Source organism: Sturnus vulgaris, unplaced genomic scaffold, assembly GCF_052056855.1.
Source record: "Sturnus vulgaris isolate bStuVul1 unplaced genomic scaffold, bStuVul1.hap1 Scaffold_195, whole genome shotgun sequence".
Lineage (NCBI taxonomy): Eukaryota > Metazoa > Chordata > Aves > Passeriformes > Sturnidae > Sturnus > Sturnus vulgaris.
Window position 1 is genome coordinate 12,909,692 of NW_028276170.1, and position 27,902 is coordinate 12,937,593.

Sequence of the window (27,902 nt, forward strand, 5' to 3'; positions counted from 1 at the left end):
AAAAGGTTTTTTTTAAGAGATGTTGCACCACTCAACAGAGATGAGTTGAACATCTCAACAGACTGGGAATAGCCCAAAAGATTCCCACAAAGAGAACGACATTCAACAAAACACCAAGGATTCATCAGCAAACATCAAGGAACACCCACCCCAGACACTGCCCCGGCATAGATGGAGACACCTGGTCTGGAAAAGGCTGAGAAGGAAATCCAGGAGTGGGACCTCATTAACATCACAGGAGGAGAAATCCAGATCCAATATGAAACCAAACACTAAGAACTACACAACCTGGAAGCAGTAAACACTAAACCAATGGATTTCAATGGGTTCAGACTGTAAAATTTCAGGAATAATCTAGCAAAATTCACATCTTATGGAATGATTTTCTCTGCACACCCGGGCTATGTGTGGATGAAATTACTTCTGTTGCACATCCTGACCAGAATCAAGTAATGTCTTAACTCTCTAACACTAAAGATATTGCTGGAGTGTTTTTTATTGTCCCTGCAGTTTCAGTGACAAGATTACACCATGAGAAAAATTTTTCACATTAATCCTACTTTTAGATTGTCAGTTAGGTTTGGGCCAGGGGTGTGATAAGCAATTTTTACTCCTAGGAGAAGAGGCAGAAAAGACTTGATTGCATTGGAATATTTTTCTATATATTTGTGGTGGCTCTTAATGACGGCAGAATTTTGGAATGGATCTTTAGAAGCTCACCTTTAAGTTGCAGTTTGCAAACCTAGAAGAGTATTAATGGTGAGGCTTTAACGCATAAACTGTTAATAAAAAATCGTTAAAAAAAATAAAAAAGAAAAATAAAGCAGATTGTGGGGGTGGACGTGTGAATCACCTAAAGGCTGCTCTGGAAGAAAATCCTAGTTCCAGGCAGCCAGGAGAGGAGTTTTAGAAATGCAAATTACCATTGCTCTGGAGAAGTGTGGACAATGCCCAAGGGCCTTCTTGCCAGGGGGAGGAATTTCCCTGAGTCCATCTGCCCCTCACCCCCAGCTCTGCCTGCTTGCACAGATGGAATTTGCACAACTAAAGGCAGAGCCCAGAGTGAGGATATCTGACTGCAACAGAAACTGGTGAAGCTGCAAAGGGAAACAGCAAACGGAGAATATTGAGCAAATTTCATGAAAAAAAGTGTGTGTGGGGGAATCATCCCTCTCCCCAAAGCAATGAGGTGTTTTTGCTAGTCCAGAGAAATCACTTGAGAATCCAAACATTTTATCATTTCATAAGATAAAAGTGGTCAATTGATGCAGCCGTGGATGGAGGGAGCACCCAAAAAAGGGAAAAAGATGAACGGCCACCAGAACAAATGCTACAACACCATGGACCAGCCCCTGGGATCCCTAACGAATTCATATCAGGACACAGAAAATCCATCCATAATTTGAGTGGCATAATTAGGTTTAAAAGTATCCTTGAAATAATAACCAAGCAGACAGCTCCAGCTCCTGACCTTCCTGCTGACCAAGCCGCTGAAATGAGGAACGAGACATTTCACCATGGGATGGAATCAGATTATCTACTTACAGAAGAAGGAGGAGTTTGTGGAAAATTAAGTGACGCAAACGGCTGTTTGCAAACAAATGATAACCGAAAAGTGGTGAAACAGATAGCAAAGGAAATATGAAAATATCTCGTATTCCGGAGAAAGGATGGGAATGGGAGACGTTTTCGTGGTTCTCTGGCAGACCACGGCTTAAACGAATGCTGCTCCTCCTCTGATGTGCTGCAGCAACTCTCAGCTTTTTACCATGCACGACACCTTGCGCCAAAGAGGACGCAGGAAAAGAGATTGAGTCAATGGAAATTAAAAGTTTGTAAAGGCAATTCTTGAGAAAATGAGAGAAGGAGGGATTGAAAGCAGTAAGATTAATATCGTAGTAGGGGTGCATATTAAGAGGGACATGCAGTAGGCGGATCGGGAAGTCTGAACCTTCCAAGTATCTCAGCCAGAAGGGAAAGGGACAGGGAGACGCAGCCGGGAAAATGAGGATAAAAAGGAGGCGGCGCTTTAGAGACCGCATGGCAAATGCCGCATGGCCTCTCTCTTTGTTCATCAATAAAGTCACTTTTACAGGACTCCTCTGTCTCCTTTGGGCACACAAACCTCTGGCCACGGGAATTTTCCCGCACAGCCCCGGGCACAGGGCAGACACCTCTGTGCCACCCACAGCAACCGGGACGAGCCAGCGCTGCTCCGGCACCGGCTCCTGCCGAGGCCCCAGCGGGAAGGAGACCGCGGGCAGCCGCTCCCGCAGCGCCCTCAGCCCAGCGCCAACACGGGCCGGCACCGGCACAACCAACCCGCCAGAGCCCCCTGCCGCCCCCTCGGCCCGCAGCGAGCCCCGAGCCCCCGCACAACCGAGCGCGGCTCCCACCTGCGCTGGGGCCGCCTCCGAGCTCCGCCGCCGCCTGTGGCTGAGGAATTCGATGGGATGTGTTGCCTTAACCTTTCTGACCACTCCCAGCCCATCTATGCCAGCATTCAAGCCCTGAAAGAAGGTGTCAATAAACTTCGGGTAGATAATGGGTACGACTGGCTGAACTGGCTCTTAGGGCACTGGCGACTCACTGGCTGGGTCAGGAATTTAGTTAAAATAGGTTTGTATGTATTAGGCATCATATTATGCATTGTAGTAGTTATTCCTTGTATTTTACAGTGTGTTAAGAATTTAATCGACAAATCGCTTAAGAGTGTATTTTTAGTTAAAAGAAACGGGGGAGATGTGGATATGGGTAATGCAAATGAGACTGATAGTACTGCAGATTGAATCAGCAAATGCAGCCTGACAACGAGGATGCCTGGCAAGAGCAAACAGAGATCTGACTGCAAGAGGACTGGATCAAATCTGGGTTATGGGAAATAAGATTTTACTAAGTCCACATGTAAAGTTTTGTCTATGTGAGAGTTTGTCTATGTAAGGTTTGTCTATGTGATTGCAGGAAAATGTTACCAGCCTTCCTTTAAATGGTATATAAGCACATGTAGTGCTCAGTAAAAATTGGATTTTGATCACCATTCAGTGTCCCCGTCTCTCTCTCATCGTCGATAGTTCAAGTACTCCCAGTGGGCTCCTGGAAAGAGAATGGTGGCACATCTACTGCCTGCTACCCCCCTCTAGGCAATATTCAACTGCTTCGTTCACAGACTCATCTTCCAGCACTCTTAGTGGGGTCAGCAGAGCCACTTCCCACTGGTGGGGGCAAAGAGCACCCTCTGTGCCTTTGTGGTGGGAGCAGACAGTGTTGTCTCAAAGGAGAGGTCAGAGAGAGACCAAGCTGGACCTCTGCCTCCTGCCCCTCACCCCACAAGGGCAGGAGGGCACAAAATTGAGCTTTTTTTTTTCTTTTTCTGTCCTGTCATTTCCAGGAGCTTGACTAGCTCGAAGGAGAGGATTCGAAGGATTTCTTGAGGATCACTGCCAGTGCACAGCACACATGGCATCCCTCACCCCTTACATCATCATGGCATGGAGGGGTAGGAACCAACAACAGCCCTACCCCACTGCTCCAGAAGCCAAAACCCCCATGCAAGCATTTAGTTATGGCCTTCTTAGAGAACCACATTCCCACCCAAATCTTCCCCTCTGCAGCAGCTCATTCCTACAGGAACAGGCAGAGCAGATGGGGTTTGGACATTGGCTGGCTTCCATTGCACTCCTTGCCCTGGAGCTGGCACGTCAGGAGAAGGGCTCTGGTGAACCTTCTCCTCCTCCCATGTAGGCTCTAACCCAGCTGCCAGAACTTCAAGTTCTCAGAGCACTTCTGGGCTCTGAGCAGCGGCCACGGGAGGAGGAGATGCAACTCCAAAGGCAGCAGTTCCCAGGCCCAGCTCCTGCCTTCCCAGTGGGGCTGTTCGGTGGTTCAGGAGAGGAAGGGAAGGGCAAGTGCAGGTGGCAGTAGCTCATTTCAGACTGAAAGAGGGAAAGGTAATTTATTCACTTGGAAATCACTGCATTCAAGCTCTGATCTTTACCTGAAAGAGAAGTAGCACCTGCTCGTGTTAAATTTGGGTGAAGAACAACTGTTACACTTGATATGGTAAGCAGTTCAATTATCTGAAGGAAAATGTACAGCAAAAATTAGCATTCACAGAGAGACAGAAATAGCAGGAGTTGGCAAAAGGGAGGAGGAGAAAAAAAGCACACCCCAAGCCAGTGTTTCACCCAAATCCAGGATTTTCTGTTTGTAAGGAGTGGGGTCCCCCCAGGTCCCTCCCCAGTCCTGCCCCGCAATAAATGGGACCGGAGTGAACTGGGAAGCTTTATTGGGAACACTGGAGCAGCTGTGCTTGGGCAGAATGACAGCGGGGCTGGGTGTGGGACACACGACTCCTCTAAAATCAGTGTGGGGATGTGTTAGAGTCAGTAAGTCAAGAGTTTCTCTGAATCCTTCAGAGAGAGATCAGAGTGCAGGGATTGAATTAAAGTCTTTAGATGGATTGAAATATGTTAAGCCTCTCACACATAAAGCAGAGGTGAAGGTTTAGGTTGTAGCACGAGGGAGCAATAAGTAAGTAAATGGAATAAGTTTTAAGTGCTTTTAGTGAGTAAAAGGTCTTAGACGCCAGAGAAGTAGTACATGTTCTAGTGAAGGTTGAAAGACATGCTAGTGTTTCCTTCGAGGCTCCAAGAACCTCGCTTCAGACATAATAGAGTTAGAGTTAAGAATATTGCTTGCATTTTTCAGTTAGAACAAGATAGGCCATGTACATAGTTTATATTTAGCCTGGAGTGCTAAGAAACTAGAATTCTAATAGGTTAAGAAGCAGTGGTCCGAGTTTGTGTCTTAGCTAGTTGAAAAGTTTCTGTAAAAGAATATGCATCAGGGAGAGCTGGTGCTCTATGCCATGGCTTTATGCCATTGCATTTTGCCATTGCATTTTGCCATTGCATTTTGCCACTGCACTTTTGCCATTGCTTTATGCCATTGCTTTGCTTTGCTTTGTTTTTGCTTTTGAGACTGATGTGCTTCTACAAGAAATAACTTTATAACAACTATTAGCTGCTTTGCTTTTTACACAAATAGAGAATAAGCCCGACAGTGTGAGTGCCCAAGAGGCACCCGGAGGTTCCCCAAAACCTCACACTCAGGAAATGACCATGATCATGACCGTGACATGACTGTGGCCATGAGCTGACCACAAAATAACCATGACCATTTCATGACTATGAGCATTTTATGACCATGACACAGCCGTGTGGTGATCGAGGTCATGTGGTGACCATGAGGTGACCATGACTTAACCATAGCCATAGGCCATGATATGAGGAATGGATCACCATGGCCATGATACGATAATGACCATGAGATGACCATAACAATGAGACCAGCATGAGCATGAGACGACTGTGACCATGAGGTGATTCTCAGATGACCATGTTGTTACCGTATGGACTAGAAATCCTGAATATTAGAATATAAAGTGTATAAACCATAATAGTAGTAGTAATGCTAAGGCTTGAAGACTGCAGTCCCCAGAGTAGGCCCTGGGAAACTAACTTAAGAATGTGCTGTGCTGAGAGCATGCAGAACCGTTAGTGATAAGGTTAAAGTATAAACATAAATAAAGTACTGGTGGTGGGCAGTGGCATAAGAGAGAGATTGAGGGGGAGAACACTATAGTCCTAAGATAAGCAACCATGTAGGATTTATGACGCCAAAATGCTATCTTCAAGGTGAATGTATCTACAGAAGAATGTGTACTTCTGCACATAAACCATTTGTAAAAAGGGTATAAAAAACCCTCTAAAAAGGGAACCAGCGGGATCCTGACTGGGGACGCGAGTCCGCAGGTCCCCGGGCCCTGAATAAAGCACCGCATAAACTGACACTCTGTTAGTTTGTGTTTTACTTGGGGTTTCGGGCAGCAGTTTTGGCGACCGCGGCAGGACTCCGGAGGCGGCAGGGGCGGTTCGCGAGCTGATCTACTCCACGCCGGCACCAGGTGATTTCTGGGGAGACATCAACCCGTGCCCGACCCCGCGCCTGATGGACGACTGTGAGGTAAGCCCGCAAGGTGCTTTATTCTTTATTGAAAGGGAAAGCCCGCCGATTAAGACGGGACGGTGATCCCGCACCGGGGGCAAAGGACGTCTTAAAGGTTGTGGAAAAGGAAGCCTAGGCGCTGGTCGTCAGACGCAACAGTGATTGCGCAGATCCAGCACTTGCCACTCGCGGCGACGAGAAAGGCAAGAATTGTGGTAAAGGGTGTGTGAGTGTGGAAATAATAGTAAAGTGTGTGAGTGTGAGTGTTATGATGCCTTTTAAAACCTTTAAAGTTCTGGCTAGTTCGGGGATGGAAATTCCGAATGATTCACCCTTGGGCTGTTTGTTGCAACATTGGAAGGTGGGGAAATTTGGTCAAGAACTGAGTAAAAAGAAATTGATTGATTTTTGTAATCATGTGTGGCCCCAATACGAACCTGAGGGTATGCAATGGCCCCGAAATGGTACTCTAAATCCTGATATTATAACTCCTCTTATGCATTTCTTACAAAATAATGAGAAATGGGAAGAAATCCCGTATCTTGATTTGTTTTATTATTTGAAAAATAAGCCAGAGTGGCAGAAGGAGTGTGGCATCATGGTCTTAAAAACAGCAACAGATGGTTGTGCGGGCTGCAAAGGGTGGCAGAAAGGGAAGGAGTATTCTGTTAAGTTGTCAGACCCTGAGGAGGATGTTTCTCTGTTGGTAGCACCTAGTGCACCCCCCCCGGAAGAGAGTGAATCGAGTGAGTCGGACGAAGAGGTGAATGAGGAAGAAAAAGGGGGGGATTTAGAGAAAGGAAAAGTCGTTGATAAGCCGCGTACTCCTCTATGTGAAAGGACCCGTAGTGGGCAGGAGAAGAAGGGAAAAAGGGGTGCACAATTGATGGCTCCGTTGCGGGAAGCGGTCGGACCCCACGGGGAACGAGTAATGGTGAAAGTTCCTTTTTCTCCTAATGATTTGTTAATTTGGAAGCAGTCTGCGGGGGCTTATCGGGAGGATCCTGAACGGGCGGCAAGGGTAGTGAAAATGGTGATTAAAACACAGAATCCAGACTGGAATGATTTACAGGTTTTACTGGATACAATAATGGACTCTACTGAGAAAGAGATGGTGTTTAGAGCTATGAGGGAAAAGGCACGAGAAATGATTAGGTTGCAAATAGCGGATGGTACATTAAACGATTTGGTGCAGCGGGAGGATCCAGAGTGGAATGTTAATTCAACAGGGGGTTACCATAGACTTAAGGCTTATCAAGAATTGTTGGTAGAAGGAATACGGAGCGGGATACCTAAGACGTTAAACTGGTCCAAGCTGTATTCAGTAAAGCAGGAGAAAAATGAGTCCCCGTCAGCTTTCTTAGAAAGGCTTAAGGAAACTGCTCGAAAATATACCAGTTTGGAAATTGAAGGGGAATCAGGGAAATTGCAGCTAGCTTTAATTTTTATGGGACAATCCCAAGAGGATATTCGGAAAAAGTTGCAGAAATTAGAAGGGGAAGATACACGGAATTTGGATAAACTTTTAGAAGTTGCGTGGAAGGTATATAATAATAGGGAAAAAAGAGACTGCTAAGAAGCAACAAGCTAGTATGTTGGCAGTACTACAGCAGATAACGGGGAATGGTATGTGGGGAGGTGGCCGGGGGCGCGGACGGGGGCGAGGAATGGCTAGGGGAGGAATTTCGATGGGTGGAAGGGGATTCCCAAACCAATTACAAATGGGACAAGGAAGAATGAGATTGGGATTGGATCAGTGTGCCTTGTGCAAGAACAGAGGACACTGGAAAAACGAATGTCCACTTAATCAAGGTATGGGATTCGGGCTGAATAGCGGGGAGGGGTTGATAAATAATTCACGTGCAGTTCGTGGAGGGCCACAGGGTGTCGCCCAAGCCTTTATGATGGGAAGCTACCAGAATCAAAGCTGACTAGATCGGGACCTGAAGGTAGTCTTAGAAGTAGACGGGGAACCATTGGAATTTAGAGTAGATACGGGGGCTACATATTCTGCAATTAACACCAAATTAGGACCTCTAAGTGATTCTACCATTCGGGTGGTAGGGGTTACAGGACAGGTGGAAGAAAGGGCATTTTTACGTCCGTTGGATATAAAGTTTGGGGGGAAAGAATTTGATCATCAATTTTTATATATGCCAAATAGCCCAGAATCATTAATGGGGAGGGATTTGTTATCAATGTTAGAGGCAAAAATAATCTTTGAAAAAGGAAGAGTAAAATTAGAAATTCCAGAAGATAATATAGCCAAATTATTTACAGTGAAAGAAGTAGAGGCAACAGAAATCCCCACAGAAATAGAACAGGCTGTGGTACCATGGGTATGGGAAACAGGGATTCCTGGAAAATCAAAAGCAGCACAACCGGTAGTTGTGGAATTGAAGGAAGGAGCACAACCCGTACGGATAAGGCAGTACCCTCTGAAACTGGAGGCTCGGAAAGGAGTAGCACCCTTAATAGATCAGTTTGTCAGTTTAGGGATATTACAGGAATGTGAATCAGAATTCAATACCCCCATATTTCCGGTAAAGAAGTCCAATGGTAAGTACAGGTTAGTTCAAGATCTGAGGGCAATTAATAATATAACAAAGGATATTCATCCAGTAGTAGCAAATCCATATACATTGCTAACAGCTGTCTCGGAGATATTTAAATGGTTCACAGTAATTGACTTGAAAGATGCATTCTTCTGTATCCCTTTGGCATTTGAAAGTAGGAAAATTTTTGCTTTCGAATGGGAAAACCCTGCTACAGGACGGAAAAGACAGCTCACCTGGACACGTTTACCACAAGGATTCAAGAATTCTCCAACCATCTTCGGAAACCAATTAGCCCGGGAACTAGAAGAATGGAGACTAACTCAGGTAAAGGAGTCACCTTCCTCATTTATTCTTTTACAGTACGTAGATGATATTTTTCTAGCCTCAACAGAAGAAGACATCTGTCGAAGACTCAGCATTGAACTCCTCAACATGCTCGGACAAGCTGGATACCGAGTGTCAAAAGAAAAGGCCCAGCTGGTAAGAACACAAGTCATTTATTTGGGATGCGAGATATCACAAGGAGTTCGGAAATTAGGGGTGAACCGGATCCAGGCCATATGTGCTATACCAACACCTCGAAATCCACAAGAGTTAAGGTCCTTTTTAGGAATGGCAGGGTGGTGTCGGTTGTGGATTCCAGAATTTGGACTAAAAGCAAAACCTCTGTATGAGGCAGTCAAGAATCCTGAATTTAAATGGAATAAAATACAAGAAAAGGCATTTCAGAACTTGAAGCAAGCCCTAAAAGAGGCACCTGCATTAGGGTTGCCAGATCTCACAAAACCCTTTCAGCTATATGTAAATGAGAGGCAAAGACTGGGGATTGGGGTGTTGACACAAAATTGGGAACATGGAAGCGCCCGGTGGGGTACTTCTCAAAACAACTGGATCCAGTAAGCGCTGGATGGCCTGGCTGCCTTAGAGCTGTTGCTGCAACAGTGCTTCTGATACAAGAAGCTAGAAAACTAACTATGGGGCAGAAAATGGAAGTGTTTCTCCCACATATGGTAATAGCAGTTTTGGAACAAAAAGGGGGGCATTGGCTCTCCTCCAGCCGTGTGCTGCAATACCAGGCAATCCTTAGAGAACATGATGATGTTGAAATGAAGGTAACTAACCATCTCAATCCAGCCGAATTTCTTAGAGCCACCCAAGAAGAAGGCAACCTGGTACACGACTGTGTGGAGACCATCGAACAGGTATACGCTACCCGCAAGGATCTAAAGGATGAGCCCTTAGACGAACCTGAATGGGAGCTGTATACCGATGGATCTAGTTTCGTGGAGAATGGAACCAGGTACGCCGGGTATGCAGTGGTAACTCTAAGACAGATTATAGAAGCCAGAGCCTTGGCTCCCAGAACATCAGCACAAAAAGCTGAAATCCAAGCCCTCATCCGAGCCTTGGAATTGAGTCAAGGGAAAAGAGTAAATATTTAGACTGATTCTAAATATGCATTTGGGGTAATACATGTACATGGGGCATTATGGAAGGAGAGAGGACTATTAAATTCACAGGGTTCGTCAATCAAACACCGAGAACAAATTGTGCAACTACTGGAAGCAGTACATAAGCCCCAGGTGGTGGCAGTAATGCATGTAAAAGGACACCAGCAGGGAGAAGAAAGAGCATTCCAGGGAAATCGTCTGGCTGACAGAGCAGCCAGACAGGCTGCTCGCGAGGTATGGACCCAAATGGCGTTGCTACCAGCACGTACCAACCCTGCGGAAGCTTTCATGGACGAAGTACCAGTATACCTACCAGAAGACGAAAAATTAGCACGGCTAGTACAAGCTAAGAAGAATGCGGCTGGATGGTATGTAACTGCTGTAGGACAAGTGATATTGCCAACAAAAATAATGAGAATGATATTGGAAATTGAACATAACAAATGCCATTGGGGAGCAGAAGCTTTAGTGCAATTTCTAAAACAAGAAATAATCTCCAATCAGATGTTAACAATGGCCAAAAGGATCAATGCAATGTGTCCAGTTTGTATTAAGAACAACCCAATGACACGTAGGCAAGTGCAAATGGGAAAATTGCAAATAGGCCCACAACCAGGAGATTATTGGCAGATAGATTTTTCAGAATTACCAAAAGCACAGGGGTATAAGTATGTTTTAGTCTATGTATGTACCTTCTCAGGCTGGCCAGAGGCATTCCCATGTAGAACAAACCAAGCAAAAGAAGTGATTAAAACTTTACTTCGAGAAATCATCCCTAGGTTTGGAATCCCGCTAGGGATGTCCTCTGATAGGGGACCTCATTTTGTGGCAGGAATAGTGCAAGAAGTGGCTAAGGTACTTGGGATAACATGGAATCTCCATACACCTTGGAGACCTCAGTCTAGTGGACAAGTAGAAAAAATGAATCAGACACTAAAAGGCCAAATTAAGAAAATCTGCCAAGAAGCAAAGATACAATGGCCTCAAGCATTACCTTTAGCTCTGTTAAGGGTCAGAATCAAACCTAGAGACAAGGTAGGAGTAAGTCCGTATGAAATTTTATACGGCAAACCCTATCATGCTGCAACTTACAAAGGGGACCCTAATGTGGTGGGAGATCAGGTACTGGTAAATTACATTTTGTCTCTCAATAAGACTCTTACAGCATTACGGGGGGTGTTGCAGTGGAATCGACCTTTGCCTCTGGAGAATCCCGTCCACGATATACAGCCTGGAGACCAAGTCTACATTAAAAACTGGAATGTGGAACCACTAAAAGAAACATGGGACGGCCCCCGACAAGTGATTATGACTACATACACAGCCGTAAAGGTCCAAGGGATCGACAATTGGATACACTACACCCGAATCAAGAAAGTCCCGTCACGATGGGAAGTCCAACCTTTAACCGACACAAAACTGGTGTTCAGGGCAAGGCCTTGATTGCGATGTTAATGTTGAGCATTGCTCGTATCGGAGATGCCTTTGTTAAAGTTACTGTTCCTAAACCAACAGTGATTGTACCACAAGGGGCAAATGTAAATCTAACCTGTTTGTTTTTGGATGACCAGGGAGCTGGATTCAATAAAGTAAAGACAAAATAAGGTATTTTCAAAAGGGATTGTGACAATTTGGGACATGAAACAACAGAAGGGTAATACTACCCTAATGATCTCACACTTGCAAAAAGCTCAGGTTGGTCAATTTTCATGCATGGTATGGATCAAGGAAAGCTTCGATTATGGGAACTTAGATGTAAAAATTTTGGTGGAGGGTTTTAAGACAAAAGGGCATTCTTATCCAATACAACTAATACCCACAAGTATGAGAATTGACATGTGGGATGGTCCTTCATTGAGAATCAATTGCACTCTCAAATTAGGGAATCTTTGCAGGATGAGAGAAACTAGAATGGTCCAACAAGCAAAAGAAATGGAAAATGAGAAACAGGAATTGGGGCAAGAGAATTTGGTAGTGGGATTAATTAGGGATTTTGGGAAAATGCAAAATGTAACAGCGATAACAGCGTGTTTGCCCTTGCCAAAGGCAGCAAGTGACCCTATACCATGGGGAATCATCCCATTAGGAGAAATGCCCCCAAAAATAGTAAATGGAACAAGGAAATGCCACAGAGAGCTACGAAATCGCACTAGAATAGTAGAAGAGGTTTATACCTATGGAAGACGGTGGTCAACCCCAGGGCAAAGATCGGAATGTTTAAAATTACCAAATTCTGTATTCACTGAAATAGGTCAATACAAAAATGTTGGGTGGTGCACATTTGAAGTAAATCAGAAAAGAAGAAAACCTGTAGTAGATTATTATCATGAGATAGTGTGTCAAGAAGGGAAAGAAGAGTGGGAGCAATGGAAAGCAATTTGGGGTCCTAGCCTACTGGAACCCTATAGTTATATCGGATCAATACACTGGTGTATCGAGTGGTCAAGAAAACAGGAATATCCAGGGGCCCTCGAAGCTGAAACAGTGCACCACAACAGACTAGCCCAAATATCAGGTTGGAACTGTAGTAAAGTCATAACCTGTGATACCCCAGAATCCCAAATTGGATTAGTACCCGTTCGGGTGTTGTTGAAATGGGGATGTGAATGTCAGAGATACAACCATACAATAACGGGAGAATTAAAAGGAGCTCGGAAAGATTGTCAATCAACCACAGTACGAAGCCCTGGAAATTCAGTCTGGGTAATGGGACATGGCCAATGGACTACACATCTACCGATAGGTGGTCCGATTACTCAAATAACGTTAGGGATACCAACCTTATGTCCATTTTGGAAACAGTCCAAATTAACCAAGGAGGACCAAGAGAAAAGGACGAAAAGGGGATTAAGCCCTGAGATAGTCGAAGCAGAAAATCTAGAGAATGAATGGCACGAACCGGGGGAAAGTGTAAAATTCGGTTGGATGCTTGAATCCTTATTTGCACCTGTATCTACATATAGAAACCGGGAAATGTTATATAAATTACTAGAGCAGACAGAAAGATTGGCAGCAGTAACAAAAAAGGGATTTAGAGATCTTAATCTACAATTACAAGCCACAACCAGGATGACAATCCAGAATAGAATGGCATTAGATCTGCTCTTATTAAAGGAACACGGAGTTTGTGGATATTTACAAGGAAGGGATGATCACTGTTGTGTACATATCCCAAATGTCACGAAGGAAGTAGAAAAGGATATAGGTCAATTGGAGCGAATTGAACTAAACATACATGAAGTACAAAAGAATGCAGAACATAATTGGGTTGGAGCTTTATTCAGTTCTTTAGGAATCCAGGTCTCTGGTTGGTTATCCTCAATTATTCAAAATGGAATAATGATTGTAATAATCATTGTAGTAATTGTGATTATGTATAGGTGTCTTTTAGGAATAATTGCTAAAGAAGGAACACATACACGGCAAATCATGAAGGCCCTGACTCGAAAAGAAGTGATTCAACCAACTTCCTGAAACAACCCTCCACCATCATATCTGGAAACTATCACTTGGAAGAATTGAGCATCCTTGCAGAAGGCTCTGAAGAATGCTCAAAAGGGGGGAGTTGTTACCGTATGGACTAGAAATCCTGAATATTAGAATATAAAGTGTATAAACCATAATAGTAGTAGTAATGCTAAGGCTTGAAGACTGCAGTCCCCAGAGTAGGCCCTGGGAAACTAACTTAAGAATGTGCTGTGCTGAGAGCATGCAGAACCGTTAGTGATAAGGTTAAAGTCTAAACATAAATAAAGTACTGGTGGTGGGCAGTGGCATAAGAGAGAGATTGAGGGGGAGAACACTATAGTCCTGAGGCAGTGGCGCCAGAGAGAGATTGAGGAGGAGAACACTATAGTCCTAAGATAAGCAACCATGTAGGATTTATGACGCCCAAAATGCTATCTTCAAGGTGAATGTATCTACAGAAGAATGTGTACTTCTGCACATAAACCATTTGTAAAAAGGGTATAAAAAACCCTCTAAAAAGGGAACCAGCGGGATCCTGACTTGGGACGCGAGTCCGCAGGTCCCCGGGCCCTGAATAAAGCACCGCATAAACTGACACTCTGTTAGTTTGTGTTTTACTTGGGGTTTCGGGCAGCACTTCGAGCTAGTCAAGCTCCTGGAAATGACAGGACAGAAAAAAATAAAAAGGTGCTCAGTTTTGTGCCCTTCTTCCCTTGTGGGGTGAGGGGCAGGAGGCAGAGGTCCAGCTTGGTCTCTCTCTGACCTTTCCTTTGAGACAACACTGTCTGCTCCCACCACAAAGGCACAGAGGGTGCTCTTTGCCCCCACCAGTGGGAAGTGGCTCTGCTGACCCCACTAAGAGTGCTGGAAGATGAGTCTGTGAACGAAACAGTTGAATATTGCCTAGAGGGGGGTAGCAGGCAGTAGATGTGCCACCATTCTCTTTCCAGGAACCCACTGGGAGTACTTGAACTATCGACGATGAGAGAGAGACGGGGGGACACTGAATGGTGATCAAAATCCAAATTTTACTGAGCACTACATGTGCTTATATACCATTTACAGGAAGGCTGGCAATATTTTACTGCAATCACATAGACAAACCTTACATAGACAAACTCTCACACAGACAAACTTTACATTTGGACTTAGTAAAATCTTATTTCCCATAACCCAGACTTGATCCAGTCCTCTTGCAGTCAGGTCTCTGTTTGCTCTTGCCAGGCATCCTCGTTGTCAGGCTGCATTTGCTGATTAAATCTGCAGTACTATCAGTCTCATTTGCATTACCCATATCCACACCTCCCCCCTTTCTTTTAACTAAAAATACACTCTTAAGCTATTTGTCGATTAAATTCTTAACACACTGTAAAATACAAGGAATAACTACTTCAATGCATAATATGATGCCTAATACATACAAACCTATTTTAACTAAATTCCTGATCCAGCCAGTGAGTCCCCAGTGCCCTAAGAGCCAGTTCAGCCAGTCGTACCCATGATCTACCCGAAGTTTATTCACACCTTCTTTGAGGGCTTGAATGCTGGCATAGATGGGCTGGGAGTGGTCAGAAAGGTTAAGGCAACACATCCCATCGAATTCCTCAGCCACAGGCGGCGGCGGAGCTCGGAGGCGGCCCCAGCGCAGGTGGGAGCCGCGCTCGGTTGTGCGGGGGCTCGGGGCTCGCTGCGGGCCGAGGGGGCGGCAGGGGGCTCTGGCGGGTTGGTTGTGCCGGTGCCGGCCCGTGTTGGCGCTGGGCTGAGGGCGCTGCGGGAGCGGCTGCCCGCGGTCTCCTTCCCGCTGGGGCCTCGGCAGGAGCCGGTGCCGGAGCAGCGCTGGCTCGTCCCGGTTGCTGTGGGTGGCACAGAGGTGTCTGCCCTGTGCCCGGGGCTGTGCGGGAAAATTCCCGTGGCCAGAGGTTTGTGTGCCCAAAGGAGACAGAGGAGTCCTGTAAAAGTGACTTTATTGATGAACAAAGACAGAGGCCATGCGGCATTTGCCATGCGGTCTCTAAAACGCCGCCTCCTTTTTATCCTCATTTTCCCGGCTGCATCTCCCTGTCCCTTTCCCCACTGGCTGAGATACTTGGAAGGTTCAGACTTCCCGATCCACCTACTGCATGTCCCTCTTAATATGCACTCCTACTACGATATTAATCTTACTGCTTTCAATCCCTCATTTTCTTATTTTCTCAAGAATTGCCTTTACTAACTTTTCATTTCCATCGACTCAATCTCTTTTCCTGCATCCTGTTTGGCGCAAGGTGTCGTGCATGGTAAAAAGATGAGAGTTTCTGCAGCACGTCAGAGGAGGAGCAGCATTCATTTAAGCCATGGTCTGCCAGGGAACCACGAAAATTTGTTCCATTCCCATCGTTTCTCCGGAATACGAGATATTTTCATATTTCCTTTGCTATCTGTTTCACCACTTTTCGGTTATCATCTGTTTGCAAACAGCCGTTTGCGTCACTTAATTTTCCACAAACTCCTCCTTCTTCTGTAAGTAGATAATCTGATTCCATCCCATGGTGAAATGTCTCGTTCCTCATTTCAGCGGCTTGGTCAGCAGGAAGGTCAGGAGCTGGAGCTGTCTGCTTGGTTATTATTTCAAGGATACTTTTTAACCTAATTATGCCACTCAAATTATGGATGGGTTTTCTGTGTCCTGATATGAATTCGTTAGGGATCCCAGGGGTTGGTCCATGGTGTTGTAGGATTTGTTCTGGTGGCCGTTCATCTTTTTCCCTTTTTTGGGTGCTCCTTCCAGCCAGGGCTGCATCAATTGACCCCTTTTCTCTGATTAAATCATCAAATGTTTGGATTCCCAAGTGATTTCTCTGAACTAGCAAAAACACCTCATTGCTTTGGGGAGAGGGATGATCCCCCCCCCCCCCACACTTTTTTTCATGAAATTTGCTCAATATTCTCCGTTTGCTGTTTCCCTTTGCAGCTTCACCAGTTTCTGTTGCAGTCAGATATCCTCACTATGGGCTCTGCCTTTAGTTGTGCAAATTCCATCTGTGCAAGCAGGCAGAGCTGGGGGTGAGGGGCAGATGGACTCAGGGAAATTCCTCCCCCTGGCAAGAAGGCCCTTGGGCATTGTCCACACTTCTCCAGAGCAATGTTAATTTGCATTTCTATAACTCCTCTCCTGGCTGCCTGGAACTAGGATTTTCTTCCAGAGCAGCCTTTAGGTGATTCACACGTCCACCCTCACAATCTGCTTTAGTTTTCTTTTTTATTTTTTTTCTATCGATTTTTTATTAACAGTTTATGCGTTAAAGCCTCACCATTAATACTCTTCTAGGTTTGCAAAATGCAACTTAAAGGTGAGCTTCTAAAGATCCATTCCGAAATTCTGCCGTCATTAAGAGCCACCACAAATATATAGAAAAATATTCCAATGCAATCAAGTCTTTTCTGCCTCTTCTCCTAGGAGTAAAAATTGCTTGTCACACCACTGGCCCAAACCTAACTGTTAATCTAAAAGTAGGATTAATGTGAAAAATTTTTCTCATGGTGTAATCTTGTCACTGAAACTGCAGGGAAAATAAAAAACTCTCCAGCAATATCTTTAGTGTTAGAGAGTTAAGGCATTACTTGATCCTGGTCAGGATGTGCAACAGAAATAATTTCATCCACACATAGCCCGGGTGTGCAGAGAAAATCATTCCATGAGATGTGAATTTTACTAGATTTTTCCTAAACTTTTTACTGTACGAACCCAATGAAATTCATTGGTTTAGTGTTCATTGCTTCAAAGTTGTGTAGTTCTTAGTGTTTGGTTTCCTATTGCACACGGATTTCTCCTCTTCTGATGTTAATTAGATCTGCATTCCTGGATTTCCTTCTCAGTCTTTTCCAGACCAGGTGTCTCCATCTATGCCAGGGGCAGTGTCTGGGGTGGGTGTTCCTTGATGTTTGCTGATGTTTCCTTGATGTTTTGTTGAATGTTGTTATCTTTGTGGGAATCTTTTGGGCTATTCCCAGTCTGTTGAGATGTTAAACTCATCTCTCTTGAGTGGTGCCACATCCCTTAAAAAAACCTTTTAAAATTTCTTTCCTGAGAGAAAGGCAAACCGAGCCTGACTAGTAAAATGAAATGTAAAAAAATGTAAATTTGGTATACTTTCCAGCAATGGAATCGCAGGCAGCCCAGTGTGTGAGTGTAATTGAGAGGCAGAGTCCTGGGTGGATGCTGTGAACAGCAAAGTGCCAAGGCAGGCTCTGTGCCAGCCCAGCTTCCTGTGGCAGAGATTTCACAAGAGACAGGATTCTGGCCACAGACTGCTTGAAATATACATCCCTTATCTCCAGCCCGCACTAGGTGGAGAATTCCCAGGGTAAGGAATTGCAAAGATCAATTCCAAGGGAGAGAATTGAATATCTGCCCTGGCTCTGGCCCAAGGTTATAATGGCCGGATGCTTGGCCTTCAGCCAAGGGCACACACTGACTCAGAAAACACTTCCTAAATGCAGCAACATGTTGCATATTCATACACCTTCATGCATTATTCAGAATCATTCCCCTCCAACCTGTAAATCATTATTTTTTCCTTTCCTGGGGTTTTGGTGTCCCATAATTCCGAGAATGTGAAGAATTTCCTGATTATCTTTATTGCCATTCTCCAAGTTTGTTACATGAACATAAGATTATGACATTATACTGGAACAAAAATATATTTATCACAAACTAATTATAACTTTTGTTTATTTATGTATATATATTTGTATTTATAAGTTTTGTTAATTGCAGAACTAAGAGAAACTATGTTCATACAACAGTATTTTCCAGCATATGGCATTCATTTTAATATTTGCAAAAACTCAATAATATAATGTACACTTATAACACACATAGAATTCAAATTTCTTTTTCTCAGTCTGGAGGAGACATAGCTGGTGGTCCAATCATTTTGTTATTTTTCATTTTCTCAGGTTTTTTTTCTTTTCTCCTGTCCATACCACAACACTGAGGATATTTGAGTTTAAAAAGTCATACAATGTTGTGGCTAGAGCAGAGAATCTTCAATCCAGGTTCTCCAATTGCCTATTAATCCTCAGAATTCTTGCAGCTGCTTTTTCGTCCTGGATTACTTCTGAGATTCCCTGGTCCCTCTCTGGGCCAATACACCACAAACACTCAGTCAAAATATGTCGCAAATATTTAACCCTTTTCTCCATCATTTCCTCTTTTATTTCAAATAGACAAAAATGCTTTTTAGCCTGAACATTCAGCCATTTCACAGAGGCTTCTTCTACCACTTCTTGTCCTCTGCAGCAAGTCATCCACATCCTGCATTAACCCAATCCCTGGGGGTTGGGTAAATTCTTGTGATATTTTCCGCAAGGCTTGCCCCAATAGGGCTGGTGCTTCCGTGCATCCCTGCAGAAGGACCGTCCATGTCTTTTCCATTTTCCCACTCAAAGGCAAAATCCAGTTTACCATCCTGTGTAAGTGGGCATCCCCAGAAAGCATCTTTGCCATCAATTCCTGAATGGTGTCAGTGTGAGGAGGGCACCTGGTTGAAGATGGTGTAAGGATGTGAGAGCCCCTGGGTGCTGGGGCCCCCTTGAGCCCTGGGGTTCATCCCTCAGGGGCTGTAGAAACTCTGCCATGGCCTTTGCCTTCCCCTTGGCCTTTTCCTCCTCCCTTCTTGCATTCCCCTGCTGTGCCTTTGTGACCAAGTGCTCCAGGGGCTTCTTCTGCCCCTCCTGCAGCCCCCTCAGTGCCTGGGGGTGCTCATCCTCTGACAGCTGCTGAGCTTTCTGCTAAATCATTCCTTTCTGCACTGACCCAAGGAAAATGCTTAAAAGCTAATCTGGATGCTTGCACGTCCAATCCCCATTTCCCAGCTGTTCCTTTGTCCTGCTGCTCCTTGTGCTGTGGCTGCCGTGGCCAGCCCGTATCCCAGAGCCGGTGCCTGTCCTGCCGCAGTGTCCAAACGCGGCCCCCCCGGCGGGCAGGGCCGGCAGCTCCACGGGGCCGGGCAGCGGCCGGGGCGTCCCGCAGCCTCCTGGGGGCCGGGGGCCACTGCCGGGCCTGCAATTGCCGGGGGGTGCTGGGCTCAGGCAGCGCCCGGCGCTGAGCCCCGGCTGCCCCACAGCCCCGGCCCGGCCCCGCAGCTCCCCACAGGCCCCCAGCCCGTGCTCCCGGTGCCGCCCCTCTGCGCCCGCTCCTGCCGCTGCCCAGCACAGAGAAACCCCCTGCAATCCTGACCTCCTTGTGTGCCTGTCCTGGCAACCGGGGATACAAAGGATCTGCAGCAGCTGGCAACTTCTGAGGATGAGAGCCTGCTGAAAAACATCCCCATCCTCAGTATTTTTCTCTTCCTCCTCTTTTCCATCATTATTTTTCTTCCCACATAGATTGCTCCTGCTGCATCTTGCCTGAACCATATTCCTGCACACTCCCCTTCACCCAATCCCTTCCCTGCACACCAACAGCATCCACCCCCGTGTTGTACCAATCCCTTCTGGACTTCCCTTATTGCGCCCCTGGGTGTCCATGTCCGTGATTACCTCTGGGAGAATGCGCAAACTCCCTCAAGATGCTCCCAAGGGACCCTTCAGAGATATTTTGGGATCATCATCCCTTTGGCCAGGAGCCCTTCCTGGCTTTTCCTTTGTACCCTCCACGGGTGCCCTGCCATGTTTAGTCCCCGAAGATGCCACTGTAGTCACTGCTGAGATTTTCAGTGCTCTCTGGCTGCCGACTCTTCCCAGCCCCCTGATCTGTCACTCGTCTGTCTCCTGGTCACTCTCGGGTACCCAATCCATGCCCGGTGCCGCCGCCACCCAAGGGAGCCGATCACCCAAACTCGGTGAGGCACCTTCAGCTCCACTCACTGCCCCCGCCCCGGACGGGGGAAGGAATTCTGACCGGGCCCAAGGTGTTTGAAAAAATTCACATCACCAGAGGTTTCTGTCTCTTCGGAAGACAGAGGAGTCTTGTAAACGTAATTTAATTCATAAAAAAAGGAAGAGAGCACTGGCCATTTCCCATGAGGCTTCTGCAATTCTTGGAGTACACAGCCTCCTTTTCATCCTAATTTTCCCAGCCTCATCTCCCTCTCCCTTTCCATATTGCCTGAAGTACTTGAGTGGTACAGACATCCCAATGCACCTGCTGAATTCCCCCCCGTTAATATGCATTCCACTTTTGAAAAGCTAACGATATTCATGGCTCTGTTAAGTGTTTGTTCTTCTTCTGGGAGTTCATGAATTGAGCAGGACCTTGGCTGAGCAGCAGTCTGTGTGGTCAGTTAATAACATTTTCTGACCCTGATGGCTTCTGCTGTCACTTCCTTATGTCCGCGTCCCCGGCCCTGTGTCCAAGCGGATTCGCAGCCTGTGTTTGTAGAGACCCTTTGCTGTTGTTCCTTGCATGGGGGTCCCCCGTTTTGGGGCCATCCCCCCTGGAGCAGGGTGTCCCGGCTTGGTGCAGCCCCGCCCCTCGGGCAGCGCTGAGCCAATGAGAGCGCGCGGCGGTGATGACGCAGCAGTGTCCAGGCAGAGCCGCAGCTCCCAGCGTTGCCCACCTGGAGCCACCTGCGCCCGGCCCGGGCCCCAGCGCCCCCCGGCAGGGGAATTTGGGGAGGTGGGAGGGGGGGAGCGCCAAGGCCGGGCCCCCCCGCGCTGTGGTGGCGGCAGCGGCTGCAGTGGGGAGCGAGTGCGGGCGGGAGCGGCCGAGAGCCCAGCGCTGCCCCAGCCCGAGCTGCCCCAGCTCCATCGCTGCCCCTGCGCTGGGATGCTGTGGGTTTGGGGGGAAGAGGGAGCCGGCAGTGGGTGCTGGGCCTGGGGGCAGCAGGAGAAGGGAAGGAAAAGCAGAGTTGAACAACAAAGTGGTCAAATAATGCACGTGGGACAAGAAGGTGGGATTGTTCAGGAGGAGGAATAGTAGGAGGAAGAGGATTGTGAGGAAATTTGGCGAAAACAGAGGAGGAGGATGAGCAGAAACGGGAAGCAGCACAAGGTTCTACCACTCCCTGTATGTGCAGCCTCCCCTCCAGCCCCAGGAGTGTTATTCCCCCCACATGCAGCAGGTGACAGGGGAGAGGGTTCCACGATTTTCACAGGGGTGAATCTTGGTGTTTTGGAGGTTCTTACACACAGACACAAGATGCTCAGTGACTTCCTGAGATGATCTTGGGAAAGGAGAAGCCCCCAGCCCAAGTACCTCTTATCTTGTTCTTTTCCTCAAACCAGGATTTGTCATTCCGAAGGTGTGGGCAGATGGAGGAGGAGGAAAAGCCCCATAGATCCCTCAGGAGGAGGAGCTGCAAACCCAGCCCAAGGAGCTGCGAGGAGGAAAGACCCTCCCTGAGCCGGGAAGGCGGCCGGAGATCCAGGCAGAGCTCAGAGCTGGTGGAGAAGCCTCCTGGAGGGGAGAAGCCCCACAAGTGCTTGGAATGTGGGAAGGGTTTCAGCTACAGGTCCAAACTGATCCTACACCAGAGGATCCACACTGGGGAGAAGCCCTACCAGTGTGGGGAATGTGGGAAGAGCTTCAGCGACAGCTCCAACCTGATACAACACCAGGTGATCCACACAGGGGAACGGCCCTACACCTGCTTGGAATGTGGGAAGAGCTTTGGGTGGAGCAGTGGCCTGAGAAAACACCAGCGCATCCACACTGGAGAGAGGCCCTACGAGTGTCCCAAGTGTGGGAAGAGGTTTCAGAGAAGCTCCCATCTCCTGGAACATGAGCGGATTCACACAGAGGAGAGGCCCTTCCGCTGCCCCGACTGCGGGAAGGGATTCAGGCACAACTCCACCCTCATCAGGCACCGGCGCATCCACACTGGGGAGAGGCCCTACGAGTGTCCTGAGTGTGGGAAGAGCTTCTCCAGGAGCTCAACCATGACCGAACACCAACGGAGGCTCCACTAAGGGAAGCCCTGTGAGTGCCCCGAGTGTGGGAAGAGCTTCGTGCTCTGCTCCAGCTCCATCCCCCATGGGAGGATCGGTGTTGGATGATCCCCAGTGACCCCCGTTGGGCAGAGCCCTGGTGATCCGTGTTGGGTGGGGGGAAGGAATTGGAGAGATCTTTTCACTCTCCTTGTTTTTGAGCTGTTTGGTTGGTAATAAATTTCCTCCCTGTTCCCAGGCTGGGTCTGTGATGCCTGTTCTGCTGTTTTTGGACGATCTCTCCCTGTCTTAATCTGACCCAGAAATTCTCTTTTAAATTTTCTCCCCCCTGTGCACCTGGAGGAGCAGGATCAGAGTGGCTTTGGTGGGTGCCTGGCATCGGGCCAGCGTCACCCAGGCCATGGGCACCCCTGGGATCCCAGTGTGGTGATGCATTCCCCCACTTCTAGAGAAAGTGCTGACCCAATCTGTGGCTGGGATGAAACATGGTTATGACTGGAGCCCACTCTCTTGTGCCCCTGTCAGCAGAAATCCAAAAGGAGACCTTTGAGCTCTCCTGGGCCACCGTGGGCTGTGACCAGCAGTCTCCCTCTGAGGGGCCTCTCAGAGCCAGCAAACCCTCGGCTTTGCTGTGCCTGGAGGATCGCTGAAACACGACGTGTCCTGGGCCCATACCCTCACTGCTCAAGGCCCCATCCTTCGGCCAGTGGGAGATGCAAAAACATCTGAAGGGAGGATTTCACTGAGCTCTGGGGGGAATTGCCTGCACTGACTGTTCTGTCTGTGTGTGTGCCCCTGAACATATGCTACAGCAAATCTGGGAGAAATACAGCTTTCCTAGATGTGGAAGTACCTTGGATATCTAAGTTAGGCCGGTAAGCAAAGTTTAGTTATAGTTATGAACTTACACCCACCCACACTCCCCTAGGGAGTTCTCAGTTCATTTCTGTTTTGGTTGCCTGGATTTTGTTTGGTTTTGTTGTTGCTTGTTTTCCCTTGTTGTGCCTTAGCTGTCCTGTAGGCAGTAGAGTGAATTTTGCCACCGAACTTGTGCTTTGTCGCTTAATATTAAATCTGACTTTTGTTCATGCCCTTGTCACCGATTTTTAGGCGATCTCAAACGCTTTCATTCATGACAGCACCACAATGTCCCGCATCACCGAGGGCCCTGACACACGCCCGTGTCACAAAGGGCCACCCCCGGCACCCAAGAGCAGAGGGACAGCCTGGAAGCGGCCCGGAGCAGCCCCGGCCTCGTGGCCTTGTAGCCCCTGGCATGGCCAGAGCCCTGGGAGGCTTTGGCCACGGTGGGAGCCGGCAGCCCCAGCCCCGGCCTGCAGAGCCCTGGGGCTGCAGCCCGGGCTGGCCGGGGCAGGAGGAATTGGCCGGGCCGGACGTGCCAGGGCCTTGTGGGCAGTGGCTCCGTGTCCCGCGGGAGGCCGGGGACGAGGGGTGTCCCTCAGGGCTGTGCCCGGGCACCGGGGCTCGTCAGTGCCTCGCTCAGTGACACCCAGGGGCACCGAGCGCAGCCTCGGCGCCTTTGCAGGGCACGGGGAGCTGAGCGGGGCAGGGGCACCACGGAAACACCGAGTGCCTGCCCGGGGCAGAGCCGGGACAAAGCCGGGCTGGAGAGCCGGGAGAGGCTGCTCAGAGCTGGCCCGGGCACTTGGGCACCTGGGAGACAGAGCCCGGCTCGGAGCTGACCCTGAGCCCAATATCTGAGAAATCACAGCCGGCTTTTCTAGACACACTTCATTATTTTGCATTTTCTCAATGTGACTTTTTATCCGGGAACATTTTCATTCTTCATTTTACCTTTTTTTTCTTTTACTCTTTAGAAAGAGTTCTGTTGTATTTCGTTATGTGTGAGGATGGATGGGCTGGGAAGGGTTGTGGGTAATGGAGGTTTTTCTTCAATATATTTTGAAATCTGAGATGTGACAAGTCCAGGCTTTGACTCCAGCAGCAGTGTCTGGTTCCAGACTGCTCTGCTTTTCACAATGACATCTCAGTTCATTGAAATCCAGCATTCAAGGCCCTTGAAACACGGAAAAGCTGGGAATGAGGTTAAAGACCTTGGAGGGTTTGCTGTGTCCGTACATTCCCCATCTCCCCTGGTGTCCGTTCAGCCTCTCCACTCCTGTCCTAGAGCACATTGCTGTACCCAGCGTGCAGTACATGCTTTTATAGATAGATACATGTGATTATTGTGTACACGATTCTCTTGCAGTGAGTTACTGTGATGGTAATTCCATGATCCTCTGCTTTGTGCCCAAAGAATGGTTATTGTATCTAAACCCCGGCAGCCCGGGAGGGGATGTGTGCGGGGCCGGGGCGGGGAGAGGCTCCTTGTTCATTCCGCGGGCGTTTTGAAGCCTCGCTGCTCGGGTTTTCCGCGGCTCTCTCTGTGCACCGTGGGTTTCTGTTTGGCTGAGAAGCGTTTTTGGCCCAGGAAACAGGATTTTTTCCCTTTTCTTGGCTGGGAGAGGCTGCAGGGGCAGCCTTGCCGTGCCTGGAGGCGAACTGAGCAGCTGCTGTGTCGCAGCCCAGGGGCTCCGCGCCGGCAGGAGCGGAGCGGCGCCGCTGCAGCCCAAAGCCGCTGCGAGCCGGGCCGAGCCGGGAGAGAAAACAGCCCGAGGCTTCAGCCCCGCTGCTTCGCCTGCCGGGACCGTGCCCGCGGAGCCCGGCTGGGGAGGAGTTCAAGGGCAGGCGAGCCCCGGGCTTTCCTCTCCTTCGGGACAGCCCCTGGTTGGTTTTTCCCCTGGGGGAGAAGTCGGCGGCTGTACCATGTGTTGTGAGCGGGGATTTCTCTGGCATTTTGGGTCTTTTGTCCCAGGTATGTGTGTGGGGTAAGGTCTGACAACTTAATATCTACCAGTTATTTACTTTTTTTGTTTTTAAATTGCCTTTTGGGCTTACTGTTTGTTAATAAAGTGTTGGAGTTTTTTCCACTTTCATCTATTAATATTAATTTCGTGTTGGTGGAAAGGGATTATTGGAACCCTGTAGAGGAGATGACACTCACTCCAGGGTGTCCTCTTAAAAACCATCTCTCAAACTGAGACACCCTACAAGAGCTTAGAACATGAAATGAGCTCCACCCTGAGCTCCCACTTGATGCGGCACCAGGAAATCCAAACTAAGAAATATCCCTGCTGATGCTTGGAAGGAGGGAAGAGCTTCTGCAAGAACCCCCACAGCATCAACGATCACAAGGTCCACGCTGGGGAGAGGCCCTACGTGTGTGGGGAGTGTGGGAAGAGCTTCTCACAGAGATCAGCCTTGACCCAACACCAGCAGAGAGACCACTGAGGGAAGCCCTGTGAGTGTCCCGAGTGTGGGAAGAGCTTCGTGCTCTGCTCCAGCTCCATCTCCCATGGGAGGATCGGTGTTGGATGATCCCCAGTGACCCCCGTTGGGCAGAGCCCTGGTGATCCGTGGTCCTGGTGATCCCTGTTGGGTGAGGGGGAAGGAGCTGGAGAGATTTCTCTCGCTTCTCCTTGTCCCTCTGTGATTTGGTTGGTAATAAATTCCCTCGCTGTGCCCAGGCTGGCTCTGTTGTTCCCGTGCCGGTGCTCGGGGCGGGATCTCTCCTGTTCCTTCTCTCAACTCCCGGGCCTGTTCTCAGCCAATCAGAGAATGCGATGAAGAAGATTCAGCCAATCAAAGAGAGCAGCTGTGATGACTCATCGGTTGCCGGGCAGACCCGCAGCACCCAGTGTTCCCCACCTGGACCCGCCCTCCCCGCCCAGTCACGATCCCCCTGCGCGGTTCCCCCAAGTCCCTCTCCAGTCCCGCCCCCAAGTAAAAGGGACCGGGGCGAACTGGGAAGCTTTATTGGGAGCACTGGGAGCAGCTGGGCTGGGGCAGAGTGACAGCAGGGCTGGTGGGAACACACGATCCCCCCAAAATCAGCGCGGGGACGGAGCCGGGGGGTCCCGGCCGCACCCGAGGCCATGGGGAGGGGCTGCAGCAGCTGCTGGGTCAGGAGCTCTGTGGGCAGAGAAAAGGGGGCAGCACCTGACTGGGTCCCCATGGGGAGTGCACACGCTGCGGGGTCGGAACACGACCCCCGGGACCCTCCCCTCACCCTTCTTGCACAGGTAGAAGCCGAGCCCCAGCTCCAGGAAGACGAAACCCAACACGGAGCCCCCGATCCCCATCAGCACCTTGCTGCGGGCGGTGTCCGGTGGCATCTTTGGGGGTCCACAGGCGTCAAGACCTCCCAAAATCTCTCAGACACCCCAAGCTACTCCAATCACCCTCCCAGTCACCTCTAGCCCACCCAGGACTCCTTGAATCCTCCTCCCAATCTCTTCCCGGCCTCCCCAGGAGACACCAACGCTCCTCCTGTCACTCTCACGATCCCATAACCCACTCCCAGTTGCCCCCCACCTCCCCAGGACCCCCAAACCCTCTCCCAGTCCCTACCCAGTCTCACCAGGACTCACCAGGACTCCTCCCAGTCTCTTCCCATCACAGCCAACCTCATTCCAACCCTTGCTTTCCAGTTCCTGATCTTTCTCCATCCCCTCCAGTCTCACTCAAATCCCTCCCTGTTCCCCCCAGCTGATCCCAGTGTGTCCCCATTCTCTCCCAGTGCCCCCCAGTGTGTCCATCTCACTGTGGCCCTCGAGCTCCCAGCCCGGCCCCAGCTGCCTGCTCTGCTCCATGGATTTCTACCCTGCTGAGATCCAGGTGAGGTGGTTCCAGGGCCAGCAGGAGCTCTCAGGGCATGTGGTGGCCACCAGGACCAGGTCCCCAACAGGAGAGGGCTGGTGTGGCACTGAGAGGGACTGGGAATGAAATTGGAGAGAATGGAGGAACACTGGGAGAGAGTGGATTGGATTGGGGCAATGGGAGAGAGGGTGGAGGTTTGGGATTGGACTGCAAAGGACTTGGAAAGGACTGGGAGGAACTCGGGTGTCATTGGGGGAGAAGGGAGAGATTTGGAAGGGCACTGGGAGGGCACTGGGAGAGAGGATGGAGGTTTGGGAGTGGAGTTAGACGGACTGGGAGTGGACTGGGAATTAAATGGCCAGGGACTGAGAGGAATTGGGAGGGACTCTGGTGACACTGGGAGGGACTGTGAGGACACTGGGAGAGACTGGGATGGACTGGGAGAGACTGGGATGGACTGGGAGAGCCACCCGAGTCACTTGGGGTGAGGGGCAGGAGGCCCCGGGGATGGGCACAAGAAGGGCTGACGTGTCTCGGGTGATTCCCAGGCAGGTTCTGAGGGGCTCCAGGGTCATTCCCAGGGCAGGGCCCGAGGGGACACGCTCTGCCCCACGCTCACCTCTGCGCTCCACGAGGAACGGGCTGGACAACTCGTAGTTGTGCCAGCAGTGCCTGTCCACCGCAGCCCGTCTGTACTCCATCCATTGCGGGTCGCTGTTCCAGTGCCTGGCAGCCTTGTCCCCAAAGGAGGTGTCCCCACGTGCAGCCCCACATCGCTGCCCAAGTGCAGGAACTGCTCCCGCTTGGAGATGTTCCTCTCCACGAACCTCAGCCGGTCGGTGCCGTGAATGAAGTGACACTCGGACTA

General features: G+C 48.9%; 1 protein-coding gene across 1 annotated transcript in view; it reads left to right on the forward strand.

Moving 5' to 3' along the window:
• The window catches only part of LOC148218091 (uncharacterized), an 85,493-nt gene extending 63,118 nt beyond the window's left edge, over positions 1–22,375 (forward strand). Inside the window, 1 exon segment of the mRNA XM_088158049.1 lies at positions 21,913–22,375. Within this exon segment, the coding sequence (XP_088014175.1) occupies positions 21,913–22,375 (463 nt within the window).
• Positions 22,376–27,902: the final 5,527 nt, after the last annotated feature.